The sequence below is a fragment of the Aphelocoma coerulescens genome, chromosome 3 (genome assembly GCF_041296385.1).
Source record: "Aphelocoma coerulescens isolate FSJ_1873_10779 chromosome 3, UR_Acoe_1.0, whole genome shotgun sequence".
NCBI lineage: Eukaryota > Metazoa > Chordata > Aves > Passeriformes > Corvidae > Aphelocoma > Aphelocoma coerulescens.
Window position 1 is genome coordinate 89,196,415 of NC_091016.1, and position 16,016 is coordinate 89,212,430.

The following is a 16,016-nucleotide window of genomic DNA, read 5'->3' on the forward strand; positions in this document are numbered from 1 at the left end:
AATTTTTAAAAAAAATTATTCTTTTTGGCCCCAAGTGAAAAACAGATGGCAATTAGAAAGGGTGACTATATATTGCATGAGACTCTTATGAAATACTACATGACCAATAAAAAATACCACAATATTTACTGTGTCTTCTTAAGCAATAAAACAATTTAAGATAATTCTTCATAGAAATCATCTGGGTGTGTAAAGGATGAACATAAACCAGCTTGTCTCACTGATATTTGCAATGGTTAAACAACACCCAGGCACAAGGACCATCTCTGCACTTAAGATGGAAGCTTGTATTTCCCCTCAACATTGTCATGCTCTTTACTTTTTGATAACTGGGATTCAAAACAGAGGGGTGGAAATAGAGACCTTAGAAAAGATTCCTTTATTCTTGTAATGTCTTGAATAAACCAAATTTTTTAGAGTTGTTTTTTCTTGTTTGGTTGGGGTTTTTTGTTGTTGTTTTTGTGTGGGGGTGTTTTTTTTTTGTTTGTTTGTTTGTTTGTTTTGTTTCTTCCTAGCACATGCAAAGGACAAAGAAATGAGAAGTGATAACTATAGACAGCTCAGGTGCATGGCAGTGAAGTCTGAGTAGTGACAGTCTTTTACATAAAGTTGGTGAGGCAGGGGCTTTGTTTTAAACGTTTTGGGAAGTTCAATCCTATCATCTATCTCCATTCAGGAAGATCAACAAAATTAATCTCATGCTGTGAACAGCTCGGTACATCATTGTGGTGAGGAACCCAGAACTTTAAAGGCCTGTGCATGAACCAAACCCAAGTGGCTCAGAACACAAGCAACTCTTAATGTGTTTTTGCTGTGTCTATGTAAGCTGTGCACTAGAGAGAGCTAGCTCACCTCAGAGGAGGATGTGACCTACACGGGAAAGGTGGAGAAAAAAAGACAGACAATACCCAGAGAATAATTCCTCCATTGCCCATGTTGACTGCTTTTCTTTCAGGAGTCTTACCGCATCACAAGTGGTTTTGAGAAGGAAAAACCCCATCAGCTGCAAGGAACAGGAGAGATGTGGAAAGTTCATGGAAGTGGTGAAGACAAAGCTTGCAGAGAAGAGAGTTGTGGTTGGCACAGGCGGAAGAGCGGGAGCTGAGTGAAACATGGGTAATCTGTGCAGGGACAAGTCCCAAAAAGTGAAGATACAGGTCCATAAAACAATAATTTGAGGGTCACTTTTAATGTGGAAGAAAGGGAACAAAAGGATAGGGTACAGAAAAAAGGCAACAAGTTAAAAAAGTAGGTAAATTAGCATTTGAAGAGCACGTCTTTTGGGGAGGGCAGCTTATTGATGGGTGCAAACTTTAGGGTGTATGAACTCACTTCAAAGCACTGGCTGCTTACACAGAGCAAAAATCCAGGATGTGGCCTGGATACTAGTAAGACAGAGTAAAATCTGACAGACTTGAACAGCCACAATCATGGGAATTCTGATCACCGCTGAGACACGGGGGGAGAACAGGGGCTTGCTCTAGTAGGACCACAATAAATGTAGGGTTTAGAGAGAGTCAGAAACCCAAAGGCAGGACAGGGAGTTGGGGCTGTAAAACAAGACAACTTTTCAAGGGCACCATTAAAGAAAATAAGGCTTTGAGGATGCAGAATGGTTTAGAAAGGTTAAGGAAGATGAATGTAGTCTGTAGGTCTTGAATGCATCGCTAAGAGCTTGTTGGGAAGACCTTGTATTGCAGACCATGGTGTGAGTGGGCCCAGTCCAGGACAGGTGTGAATGGGGAGTTGCCATGGACAGGTCAAGAAATGTCTCCAAACCCATGGTAAAAGCAGCAAAAACTTCACATAGAAAAAAAAAAAAAAGAAGTTGTCAAACAGTGGTGTCAGACTAGCAAAAGTTTTTATTTTCATAAGAAGACCAGTAATTTCTGATCAAGCTGAATTAAGTAGCCAATCCTTTATATTGTTTCTGACTTTGATTCTGAACATGGGGAAAACATATATCTTCATCAGTCTAGTGGCATTTGTTGGAAAACATTCTCTGTGTTTAGCTAATGACTTAATTAGAAAATCAGTAGTCAGCTGGCAGTGAATGGTGAGTCTTTATTTAACAGGGAAGCACGGAAATTAGCCATCCATCTGTTTTTTCCTGTTAATTACCTCTAGATATTAAAATTGAATACAGCCTTCAACCTGATTGGTAGTTTGAGTGGTAATAGTGGAGTTCACACACTGAAAGGAAGCCATTAGTAGAAATAAAGATGATGTGGCTCCTGTGTTTCACAGTTTTCGTACATGTTTCTGAAGCACTGCTACCTGCCTATGACAGCTGCTGTGGAGGTCACATTCAGCATTTCCAGCCCTTCAGCCACACTTACAGCTTTAAATGAGCATTAGTCTTGACAACAGAGTTAAATGAGCTGTTGTTTTTCCACAAGAAACATGACTGCACATGGCTTTTCAGAGCAGTGTTGAGCTTTGAGGTTTGTTGTTTGTAGGGGGCTTGGACTAGTTGGCCTCCAGAGATCCCTTCCAAACTAAATTACTCTCTGTACCATGTGCCCTTAGGAGCAGTAGTCAGAGATGGAAGCGTCTCTCATTTTGTTGGTTTTCCCCTCTGAAACACCTTTCACCAGCACTGTCACTCCCACCCATTCTCTTCTCATAGCAAAGACCCTGTGCAGCCCACCCCACAGCTGAGCCACAGCCCTACAGACAGCCCCAAAGAACCTGGCTGGGGTGCAGCTTCTGCCTCAGCTGAGTTCCTTGGGGTGGCTCAGACTGCCTGCTAGGGTAGTCTTGCACACTTACTCTTCCCTTTCTGATCATCACTGCAGCTGGGCACTCTGTGCACCCAAAGGATGCCAAAACCTACTCTCTTCTAGCCATAACTGCTTGGGTGTCCTGTCTTCCCTCCACAGAGTCAACATGTTTCAGGAAATTATGCCCACTCTTTATTCTTTAATAATAATTTCTATTGAGCTTGCTGAAAGAAAAAAAAAATACTGCTCTGCAGCACTTCTTATGAATACCACATTTTTATTTTAATTTCCAGGTTTATTTTTTTCTTAATAGTATATGTACTACGGGGAGCTGCTTTGGAAGTTTTATAGATAGACAGCATCAGGACACACTTCCCTGGTTTCAAACAACAGTTTCCACCTCCAACACGCTGCAAAGAGGAAAAACCATAATGGATGTCTTTGCTTCCCCACTAAAAGAAATTTTCAGTGGCTGAGATTAATTTTCCCCTCCTTTTAGGTATTAATGTTAGCTAGTAGGGAACCCAAAGGCATCTGGAGGAGGCAGCTGCAACAGTAGCTTCAGAAGGACAGCTGGAGATAAACATCCCAAACTCAGGCAGGGAGCCCTGAAAGAAGAATCCCACTGTATGTGGGTAAGCAGCTGATGCCTTAAGAGAACCTAAGGCATCACAGCAGGTCATGCTTTTGTCGCCTTCAGACTTGGTTTACGCTCAGCTTGTGGCACTGCATCTTTCCAACCAAATGCTTTCTCTCACCAGTAAGGATGTCATTTCTCAGTTCCATTTGCAGTTTATTACTCACAGATTACTTACACTTCCTTGACTCTTGATAAGAAAGATTATTGTCATCTTGTAAATTTTCAAAACATTTTTAAGAGATGGCTTCTAGTGCTGTTATAGCACTTTTGCTACCTCTAATGTTTGTTTTCATGGATTTGGAGCTGCCATACTGTAGTTTTCATTGTTACTGCATGTCAGGTTGACGTATGTGATACTTCCTCTATTGTGTATTGGTGTAATTCAAAAAGAATTTGTCCAGAAAAATGGACAGGGAAGAAAATTAGGGTGCAAGGCGAGTAATAAATATTTAAATGGTGCTCAGGAATTGCTAATGGACAATATCAAATTCTCAGCTTTGATTTTGCCTCTTCCCAGACTGACTTCCACAATATTTGAATCAGGACATTTTAACTTCCATAAGCACAAAAGACAGGATACAAAGGACTCTTTGTCTCTCAGGACAGATGAATTAAGTCTGTGAAAGACTACCAGAGCAAGAAATCCTACCAGACCATCTGACCATAGGTTAAGTGGGCAAGATTGCCATTGCAAATTGTGAGATGAAGACAAGGCATATGTGCAGACTGCTATTTAAAATATTTTCCTGGTTTTTTTTTCTGATGTTCAGAAATAATTTGGGTTTTAGCTGATGTTTTTGAATTTCTGTATATTGCTGGCCTGCTGAGAAGATATACAATTGTCTAAGTTGGTGGGGGTAAGATCCATAGATCTTTGGGGTTATGCACCACAAGATCCAGGTGAAGCATGGCACAGGTGAATAATACCACCTTGGAACTGACTAAGGCATGAGGCCTGAAGAAATAGGGTTAGTGGAATTGAAAGTGTGACCACTCAGATGTGCAGTTAGTTTCACAAGTATGACTCTTGCTAGCTGCGTCCTCTCAACTGCCAAACAAATTGCACGGGTGTCTGCCCAACACCTTGAATGCTAATCTGGAATATTACACAAAAAGAGCCACTTAAATAATTCCTTTGGGGTATGAAATGGGATAATTTCTAGATGCAATGAACTGAACTTTGCTTTCTGTTCTGGGAGTGTATTCCTGAAAAAAGAAATAGTTTATTCTGCCTCAGCCCCAGGTGGAAATGGTGGTAATTTTCCTCCTAAATGGCTGTTACAGCTTTTTCAGAATGCCACAGTAAAGAGGTGCTGTTTAACTGTCATGACCATGAAGTGTTTATTAATTTTTGAAGGTGTATTTATGGGGTTCAGTTTATACAGTGCATGATAATTTAGATGTATGATTCTTAAATGGAAGAAGTATAAAAGTGAATATCGTTATTTGCTTTTGAATCATTGATTACACAAAATGTCTTAGACAGGAGTACCTAATACTAATAATATTTTTGTTGTTGTTTCAGTTCTAAAAAATCTTTTCCTTTATAGAATAAATTTATTTCAAACCCTTTACCATGAATAACACTAGAGATTAAAAAAACGGCATAATGAATTACAGGCTGAAGAACAGTCAAGCAAATAGGCAAACACAAAAATCCCCTTCATCAAGGGAAATGGTGGCAGAGTCAAGTAATTTTGCTCATTTTTAAGGCCAGGAGTCATGTCAGTGCCATCATCTCTCAGTACTTTTAAGTATGTTCTCGACACCTGATGAGCTTTCTAAAGGCCAGCTTGAAATCCTCGTTAAAGCTCGTGTACAGCAAAGGGTTGATGAGTGAGTTGACATACCCAAGCCAGGTCAAGAAGTCTGCTACTTCTGGAGAGACAGTGCAAATGTGGAGGCCCACAAGCAGTTCCTTGATGAAAAAGGGCAACCAAGACAAAATGAAAGCACCCAGAATCAGCCCCAAAATGCGAGCAGCCTTTCGTTCTCGTGTTGTGGAGATCTGCTGCCGGTCGCCAGCCAGGTCCAAGTCATTCTCAAAAGGAGGGATCCTCACGGATGCGTTGATTTTATCAAACTCTGTGGTTGGGTCAGATGTGGAGAAGTCCGAGACGCAGAACGTCTGCGTGAGCTTGCAGCTGGCAAAAGAGTTCTGGCTGTCAGTGCTCCTGTTGCTGAGGTGGCGGCTCGAACCCCGCTTTTGGTAAAGGCTCTTTGCAGCATGGTAAATTCTGTAGTACAGGATCAGGATCAAAGTCAAGGGGATGTAAAATGCCCCAAATGTGGAATAAATCGTGTAGATGACATGGTCATGCTGAATGCGACACTCACTGGGAATATTAATGCTATGGTGATTTCTCCAAAACAAGGGGGGCATTGATATGAAAATGGAGATAGTCCACACGGTCACTATCATCAGCCCAGCCCTTTTTGCCGTTCTTTTCCTGGCGTATTCGATAGCGTCTGTGATGGCCCAGTACCTGTCCAGTGCAATGACACACAGATGAAGGATTGAACACGTGCAACAGGTCATGTCGACGCTAAGCCAGATCTCGCAGATGAAGTACCCCAAAGTCCATTTATCTATCATTATGTAAGTGATGCTCAAGGGCATGACGAGAACAGCAACAAGGAGATCTGTCACAGCCAGTGAACATATGAGATAATTTGCCGGCTGGTGGAGCTTCTTGGTTGTGGAGATTGCTGCAATTACAGCAGAATTCAGCAGCATAGTCAAGGTTGTGATTGTGGCCAAGGTCAGGGTAACGAGCATCTTTTCAGTTACTGTTTTTGGCTTTGCAGCCACACTGGCTTCAGTGGTGCAATTTGTGAAATTCATTTTCCCCTCCAGGATGCAAGAAGTTGGTAATGAAGAGTTCCAAGTTCAGAAGTTATCCATTTGAAAGAGATGCTCTCGGTGCAGTATTTTTTTTTTTTTTAATAATTCCATATTCAACAGAGCAGCAAAAAGCTTCCAGGTTTCATCCTGTTCATTGTTTTCCTAGAAGATAAAAACACATCAGTTAGTCAATCTAGGATAATCCCACCTTTTGGTAAAAAGTTTTCCATTTCTAATATTATTATCTCAGATAAAATGTTGGTCTGTTTTCCCTTCTCTTCTGCCTTTTCTCTCCCCCTTTCTCTGCATTCATTGTTCATTTTTTTCTTCTCTAAAGGACAATTTGGGCCAGATTCCTGCTGATGTGAAATGGTTATTCCTTCTTTGGTTTTGGAGATTTTGCTTAAAATCGGAGGCTGGACTAAGGGACCTCCAGAAGTCCCTTTGCACAAACATGCCTATGATCTTTGTGATACTGATACCTTTTCCTGATAGTCCTTTTTCTGCTTGTTAAAATACACCCCAGCAGATGAAGAGCCGAAGGAATTTGCCTTTTCATTTTAATTGCTACATGAATGGCATCAATTACTTCTATATATCACCTTTGGAAAAAAAGCAGCAGAGCAGCCTATCTTGGCAAAGGCATGCCAGCATTTCATAGCTTTCTATTCTGCTTTTTCATATCCATGTCTGTATTAATATATTGGAAACTGTACTCAAAAATTACTTGGGTTACCTTTATCATGCAGGTTTCCAACAATGTTTAAAAGCTTTATGGCAAATGCTTGGTTTTACACAGCACATCAGTGTTGGTAGGAGCTTATATAGTTTTGTCTAATTATTCCTGACATTTCACATATCCCACTGTGAGTGTCTTTAGAGGAGACAGACAAAAAGCTTCTGCTACTGCTTTGAGATTTCTATCTAATTGTGCTCCCTGTCAGGGAGTCCAGTGTGATGCAAGGTACAAACAATAGTTAAAAAAAAAAGTTTAATTTTGTTTCAGAAGTTTGTATGTCTTTTCCATATATCCCAAACACTAACTGAAGCCAGTTAACAGTCCATGAGATGCAGCTTGGGATAACTTCTGGGACCTTGCTTACTCATTTGTAATTTATCACGGTGTAAAGGATGTGGAAAACTGAAAGTCTGAATCCTTTTCCATCAAAATAAACAGGAAGCTGGCTTCCCCTGACTTCATTTATCAAAGAGTAAAGAGGCTTCTAGGTTAGTTGTACAGGCTTCCTCAGCAAGCAGGGGAATAAGATAGTGGCTGCTGGAAATACACTTCTTCCTTTTCGAGACAAGCCTTTAAGGAAGATGGTATGAATCATATCCTGGAAATGCTGATCTTTCTCTCTTTTGACTACAAGTGGCTCCTCCACAGTTGCATTTAGAATACATGCCTGATTTTTATATGGCTAAATTTGAGAGGTAAAACCCATTCTCACTGACACCAGTGGGACTTGGATTAGGCTCTGAGTTTGCACATGCAAGCTAATGAGGAATTAAGAAATTGAATGAGGAATTATGAATTTAAATCTAGTTGGCTGCTTAGCTCTGTGTATATATGCTCTTCTTCAAAAATTGGAGTGCCATCTTCAGAATGAGCTGAATGAGGGAAAATTAAAAATAGAAACTTTAGAAAAAACCTTCTATTTGTGGATAGGAACTAGGAAAGCAGATCCATACTGCCATAGTCTCTGGGCTAGCAAAATGTGAGTTTTAAATTCTGCCCAAGCAACTACAGAACCGCCTTCCCCCTAAAGCATACTCTACTCTTAAGAAACTACTTTAAACAGCTTTAAACTGTGAACAGCCTAGGAGGAAATATTAGGCCTGATTATTGAAAATTGACTGGAGAAGTCAGATGAAAATCCATCCATCAGTCTTCATGTCATTACTACCTCTGGGGGCTCGGCCAGGGCTCACATCCACCCTCCTGCGGTGCCTGTTCCTCAACCACTCTCTCACTGTCCATGCTTGTCCAACTGTCCTCACTCTACTTTTGTATTAGAAGACACAGATAGAGAGTACTTTGGGCCAGGAAAGAAATAATGTTTTAAACTGGGAAGTGATTTACAAGGAGATGCCAGTGATTGGCCTTGCTTATTAATACAGGGCAGGATTTAAATGCTACTTATCATTAATCTTTAAAAATGCAGGTGTGTTTGTGGCTGTAACATGAGTGTTAACAAGGAGAGTTTTACTATCTCTAGGCAATAATAGCTGGTTTCCAGCATCTCTATCACTTGCATACAATTGCTATATATAGTATTGCTATCACTATAGTAATTGATTGTGGTTTTCTAAGTGACATCTTGGAAGGGACATTAGTAACAGTTATTTAAAGTGCTCTCACTAAAAGCACTGCTGTGTTTATGTTTTGCAGCTGTAGTGCTTTAGGCTGTCAGTCATTTGCTACAGAGAGAATTTTACACACACAGACTAATTTCCCACATTTGGTGCAAGAAACTCAACTGGCTTCCTCCAAATGGGAATCAATCATGTTTCATATTAGCTGATTATTGGTAATGGCTTTGAGTGCTGTTTAGGAGGAAGAAAGGGGAAAGAGTTTGATTAATTGTTCCTTAAAAGGAACTGGACAATTTTAAGCTGTAAGGTGGCAATGTCCATGTCTGCTCTTGCCAAAAAAATATCTCCCCCTTCTCAGCAGAGGACCACAGTGTAGCAGAATACTCTGAATTTCTGCTGGACAGACTGACTCCCACTCCTTGGCCACTGAACTTTGCACCACTTCATAACAAATGGAACAACATCACTTGGAGCAAACAAGTGGAACTGGCATTGCACATGTGTATGTTTAAGGCAGCTTAGTTCCTTTACATCCATGGTTTTACATTTCCTCTAAGCAATTATGGCACTGTACAACTGCTACATCTTTGTGCCCTTGACAGCAATAAATCAGTTTGACTCTGTTAAACTCTGAATTGGTCTGAGTGTTTTTCACTTTCAATATTTCCATGACTTGAGCTGTGAAGGGCAAGAATCCATACCATGATTTGTGAGACAGTTTATGGAAAATATGACTTAGTACATTTATGATAATGGTAATATTTCAAACCATGAAAAGATGCTAAACTTTCAGTGCTCTTCCTCTTCCTTCAAAGAGGTTTTCTCTTCCAAGTTTATGTACAAAGCACTGAAATTCAGGCCTTTCACTCGCAACTTTCTAGATCATCCTGCTTTTGTAAAGTCAACAAATCTTGGACTTCATGGCTCCTTGGTAATCAAATAATAGAGCTGATTTTAACCAAGGATTATAGGTTTCTAAATACTAAGTATTGTGCTCTGTCATGCTGGTATTGCTTTGGGTTTCTGAGGATGTCAGTGCTGCAGAGGTCACGTTATGGATTTATATAGGCACTGATGCTGCTTGTAACATGTCGTATTTGGAAAAGCAGCATCCAAAAGCTGAGAAAGTGGAGATGGTCATAATCACACCAACCTGTGGCAAGATTGTCAGCAAAACAAAATCTTCTTGTCACCAGGCAGCTCCTATTCACACCCACAGCATGAGATTTAGATGCAGTTGTATTGTAGGCAAAATGAATGTAAACTATCAGAAGGTGCATCAGGGTTGCCTTACAGAAGCATAAATTGGGGTAGGACAATAAAGGAAATCACTATTTTTGTGTGAAACTCAAAATTTTACAAAACCTGTCTGAGGAATTCCTAGCTGCATTATGGGACCATAGATTTAGGGATGTGACCTTTTCCTACACAGACTGAATGAGGCCAGGAATGAAATTACTAGGAAATTTGCACAAATTGACCTATAAAATTGACCTTCAAGGTACAATTTACCCTGGGCACACCACTGAACCAAGCAGCATGATGGAAAGACAGGTTGGAAGGACTCAGCAGTAAGCAAGGTGTGCAGAGGCCTAGCTGTGTGTTTGCATCTGTGGGCATCTGACTAATGTTCATACATGTAGTGACCCTGTCATAAATAACCAATGCACAGTACGTTGTAATCAAGGATATAATGGCCAGCAGTCTGTTTTTGTGTAATGTAGGTTTCTAGGGATACAGGGATTTCTCTGCTCCAGCTTGGTCCTGGCCAGAAGATGGGCTGGGTGAACAGCCCTTCGGAAACTGCTGGGCACAACAGGAGAACATGCTGGACACGACAGGTGCCAGTGCAGGTGCCTGGCACAAGTCACAGGTGAAGCCCCAGGGGATGGCTGGGTTTTGCAGGTGGAGTTACATGAGACGTGGTTGAAATTCACAGGAGAGTGGAGGGGAGCACTGGGGACTTTTTGGGAGCACAGCCTTGTAAAACCCACAGTACCTCAGTATCTCCAACAGTAACTGCATTTAAAGCTGAGCTTGCCTACATCAATTCTATCAGAAACTAGATTTCACTAGTTGTTGCAAAACTGGGACCAGTGGGGAGGAGGTAATTTGGCTAGAGTTTTCCTTTTGGGAGGAGGCTGAGATGGAGAAAGGGAGTGTCAAGTCTGGTGAAAAGAAGGATGAGAAGTGGAAGAAGAGATAACAAGGGAAAAAGCGAGTATGCATTGCTCATCCACAGCCAAATCAGGGCAATAACCCAACTTGTTCAGACCAAAGCACATGAGTCAAACCTGACACCATTGTTGGGAGGCTGGGAGGACTGGGTTATTCCCCGCCAGCATGGGACCCAGGGGACAGAGGGATGCAGCACTCTGGTGCTGCTGTGTCAATGCCTACACCAGGCCTGATGGCTTTGGAAGCCATCACCTCCTCAGGGCAATGAGGTGAGTCCAGGTCCTCTTGTCCTGTTCCAAGAGCAAAACCAAGTGTTGGTGCAGGCCAGTTGTGGGTGTGTGCAGGAAACCTCACAGCTCTGCTTATTTTCCAATGAAAACTAAATTCTGTCTAGGAGGTTGCTAAAATGGCAAGCTGAGAAGCAGTGCTATGTCACTGCTATCACAGTTGTCACTGTATATTGTGATGTTAATCTCTGTCTCTTTCACTGAATGCCAGGGTGACCACGTTTTAACTCCCTCAGCATTAGAAAGGAGATCTCTGCTTTCTGCTTTCATATCAGGAAGACTTCACCTTCCTTCCCAGTGAACCTTGCCAGCCTGGAGGATTTCCTTCCCAAGTTAGAAGCCTGGGAGAAAACTGATGGGAGAGGGGAGGTGCTGCCTCCCAAAAAGCCCTGGTGACATCTGATCTGGAGTAAATGAGAGACCACAAGCCAGCAGTTTTGCAGGTTTTTTTTTAAATAAATCCCTCCAGCATTACACTATAGAGGTAAGCTTTTCTGGTGCAGATCTCGGCACATGCAAATGAGAAACAATAATTAGTGATGATCTTCAAACCATGCTCCCTCCCACAAGCAGTGGTATAATTATCATTCACAGATGATTACTCATTTTTATCTACTTTCAATATGAAAGTTAGTAAATCTTAGGCAGTGAAAGCTTGCAAGATGCTGCTGAGCTGCAATCTGATACAAACTAATGCACATTTAATCCTGGTTTTTGCAGACATAAATAAAATTCTCTGGGGGAGTTAAAACACAGATTTCTCATAAAAAACTAGAGTAGCACCCTACTCTAGTTGTAATATTTTGTAATAAGTAATCCTCTAAATTTATAGTAATTTGCTTTAAAGAACCTATCAAATGAAAAAATAACTTTAAAACTCATCTTCACATCCCTTTAGACCCTTAGCACCGTACATGGAAAGAGTCTCTTTTGTTTTACACTACACAAAATACCTACGTAAACTTCAGCTCATTCCTGGTAGCTCCTTTCACTTTACCCTTTTCGTGCTCTACCTTATAACCTGAGATGTTTAATGGATGGACACCAGAGGCTCTAATTTCCCATACCACGGAGCCAAGCGACACAGGTAGCTGGATCTTGCAAAATATTTTGGGGTAGAGTTTATAGTAATCAGCTGTGCAACCCGACACTGTCAAAACATGTAAGTGCTGCCTTTCCCGCCAAGTTGTGGCAGAAAGACGTTCTCCCTGTACCTGTTCTTCCTCCAGAGATGATTTATGGAGATAGAAACCTCCTTTCATGATAAATCTATGCCTGACAGAACAGAAAATAAAATGATGTTTGGAATTGTCTCCAGCTGTTTTGCAGACTACATTTGTGTAAGTGCTGAAATGAGCTAGCTTGGGTACAGAAATATCATGTTATATTAGCACGGAGTGCTGAATGGGTTAATTCACCCAGCCAAGAAACTGTAAATTCTCAGTCATGGAGTTCCTGATTCCCACAGCTAGACAGCCTTGTTACTGAGTTAATCTGATCAAAGTTAGCTGAAGTGCTCTCCCCTGGTATGTGGATGACATCTATATTAACAAAGGCAGCAAGCTTGTTTGATTGCCCCAGAGCAGCATTTAACTGCTCCAGAGCTGTGCTTGTCAGCTGATCTTGTCTCAGTGCAAAGGTGCTCTTGATATCCCTGGTGATACCTTAATTTAGTAGATAGCCAGACCCGGAAGACATGTAACCTACACACTTAACCTCTCATCTGAGAAGAAAAATAAAATCTGTATCTGTTACTGAGCCTTGCAACCTTCATGCTTAGCAGTCAACTCTCACAGAGACATTATTCTCTGATTCATTTTTTTAGAAAACTTGTGGTTAATACTGTCTTTCTTGAACTTCATATTTTTCACTAAAGAAGACTTTTCCTCTGTGTTTTAGGTTCTACCTCACTTTGTACATGCATCTTTACAAGATGTTCTGTTACTGAAATTCCCTCTCCTCCCTTTTAAGTAAATTTTTAAAGCTTTTAATTTTTATTTTTGGCCTATTTTGTTTTATAAAGCTGACCATGGCACTGATCCCTGCTATGGATGTTTTCATGCTACAGCAAAACATAAAACTTCAAAGACCTGGTGACAGACCCAAATCACTTGCTTTGGAACAGGCAGTTATCCCAAGGGAAGACATTTGCCCCCGGTTTTGTGCTGCTGCCAGTACTCACTGCTGCTTTTGGCTTGGCTGTTTTGCTCTCTGCTTCCCTTTTGTTCTACTGAATGGTTCAGCAAGGCACACACACACAAGCACAAAAGAAAAGAGCGTCAACACTAAGTATTGGTGAGTCGTGGGGCCCTTCATAATCCCTCCTCCTACTGCTCAACCTCCCATTCAGAATATTTATTCATTGACTGTATGACTAAGACCTGCAATCAGATGAAATACAGGTGGGAGGGCAGCTTGGATAATGAGATACCCTATCAGACATGGGCGGCTAAACTGTGCGAGATCGGAGATCTCGCCCTGTAACTCGTAGCAGGAGAGGACAGAGGAGTGTGCCATTACCAGCACTTACAGCCCTCCTTAGAAGAACATTTGGGATGGTGCTTCACTGATGAGTGGCTCAGGGACAGATGAAGCTGGTTAGTAAGGTTTAACTGTAAAGTGAAGGCACACAATGTATGAATGGTCCTGAGCGGGTGAGTCCATCCCCCAAATCTGCAATTCTTCCTGCAGCCACGACTCAGTCTGCCAGGCAGCAACCAAGATGAAGATCCATCCATAACAAATCCCAGGAACATTTTGCCAAAGCAAGGTAACCTACAGTCACATTCACCTTAAAAAACCCCAAACAAAACAAGAGTAATTCCAACTGTAGAGACCATGCTGTCACGGCACTGAAGACTGGTGCTGAAGTGATCCCCCATTTCTAAGCTGGGAATAGCAGAGACAGCATCTTGGTGTTTGAGGGAAATACAGAATCACATAAAAAGGTGTGGGAGGACTCAGAAAGAGAGAAGTTCACTCTATTTCTCCTGAAAAAAATCTTGCTTGAAAAATTGGAACCAGGGACAAAATATTTCAGTGTCCCCTCGGCCACTAACAGTGTAATCCCTTTAAGTAAGAAATCTTTGTTTCCCCTTTCGAATAGGCTGATGAAAAGAAAATCCAATATTCAGAACGCATTTTGATTAATGTTTACAATTAAAAAAAAAAAATCTTGGCTTCCCCAGGTTGCAATTATGTGGAGAATGGAAGAACTATCCATAGACCTCCAGGAATGGTAACTTTTAAAATAGTAGGAGCTATTAGGAGAATTTTAAGTTTAGCATCCTTTGAACTAATAATGTTCTGCTTGTTTTGTAACTAGAAACAAAACTGCTTTGTTTTGAGTCTCCCCTCATGGTCTTTTGGAACAGAAACCATGCAGAGCTTGTGAAGTTGTTGTAAACCAAGACTATTTTGCTGGAGCGATATTCCATGTGGGAAAACTATTTTTTAAAAAGGATCCTTCATTAGAAAGAAATATGTTTCATTTGCAAACTATTAAAGAACTTCACTGGAACATCTTAAAAAGTCCTCTGAAGAACAAGAGGACTACATCCAATATAACTAGAAAGAGTTGCTGTGGTAACAGGTTTTCTTACCTGCTGACAATCCTTATTTTTACTTCTTTGAGTTGAAGATCCCAACACAGTCTGCAAGTCTAATACTTCACATACTGTACACAGCCTGGTGGGAGGCACAGTCCAATTCCTCATTTACTAACACCTCCAGAGAGGGAAATGCAGTTTGTGAATGGGAGACCATGTAAAGACAATGCGATTGACTTGCTCTGCAGCTCCTGCTGCCTAAATGCTGAGTTGGTTCTAGAAGTTCAGCAGCACTGTAAGGTGCCCATGAACGGGGTTTATTATCTCTAGGCACATGCCTGAAATCCTATTTAATCTTCATTGTTTTATGGCTTAAAGCCTACCTTTAAGAAGGTAGAGGCCTTGTCAAGCCCCTAAAGGGGGGGAATGATGCCTTAGGTTTTAACTTTTGTAGTTTTGAAATCCTGTTCTGCCTAGTGTGTAACTCTGAAGTTTCTTGTAGCCTGTTAACTTCTGCTCTCTCATGCTAGGTAGACATAACAAAGCCTCTCCAGGCTTTGTCTCCAAGGACACCCAGACTGTCCTAGGCCCAAAAAGTATAAACCAAAAGCCTTTGAGAGGGGGGCAAGCTGAGGGGAATTACATCATTAAACTGAAGCTTTAATTGGAGAATTAGCCCTGATATGCAAATGAACCAAACCTATAAAAGTGTGAAGAACTTGTGACCTGTTGTCCATCTTGGGGTCCATCTTGGCAGCAGCCTCTGGCTCCCCAGGGGGTACCTTTGAAGGCCTTTCAAATAAATACCTACCTTTATTCCCTACTCCTGTCTAGTCTCTGTTTTTAGGTGGACTCTCAAGGCATCACCTAAATATGATTCTAAGAGTACAACTTTGTAAGGAAGACTTGCTCCCTATGGTGAACAGCTACTACCCAGACACCTTTCCTGTGTCACCTGTGGCTTTAAAGACCTGTACTGTTATGAGTTGGGCCCTCAATCTTCTTTTTCCTAACTGAAGAGCCTGAGCACTCATTCCTCATATTGATGAACTGTACTGTTGTTCCTCATACAGAGGGGAAAGCCTCTGCATGTACTTTATACAGGGGTTACATTATTAAAGATGCTTAGGTCACTTAAGTCCCTGAAACCCTGGTCTATAAAATCCCTAACTCTCATATAAAGATAGTGAAACATTAGCTCCCTGGGTGCATAAATCCTTTCTGAACATGGGTATTAGGCTCCTAAATTAATTAGCTGCTTTAGGGTTTCTTTCTGAGGAGTGTTCTCAGGCTTGGAGCCCTGCCATGTAGCACAGTATGAGTGGCAGAGTCAGGAAGCTACTGGCAGGAACTGAGTATGCTATGGTCCATTGTAGTTCTGATGCTTTGCACTTAAGTCACTAACTAGAAAGGGAAGCATCTGCTTTTCAAGGTCTCCCAAATGCATTGAGAGAAAAACTTTAAGAAAAATCTGTACTG

General features: G+C 41.3%; 1 protein-coding gene across 5 annotated transcripts in view; it reads right to left on the reverse strand.

Annotated features, from left to right (window-relative positions):
• Positions 1-1,909: 1,909 nt before the first annotated feature.
• The window catches only part of HTR1E (5-hydroxytryptamine receptor 1E), a 36,336-nt gene continuing 22,229 nt past the window's right edge, over positions 1,910-16,016 (reverse strand). For all 5 annotated transcript variants that reach the window (XM_069011197.1, XM_069011199.1, XM_069011198.1 and 2 more), the window contains one exon: positions 1,910-6,370. In XM_069011197.1, coding sequence (XP_068867298.1) covers positions 5,114-6,208 — 1,095 coding nt within the window. In that variant the 5' untranslated portion in view covers positions 6,209-6,370 and the 3' untranslated portion in view covers positions 1,910-5,113. The remainder of the gene's footprint in view (positions 6,371-16,016) is intronic.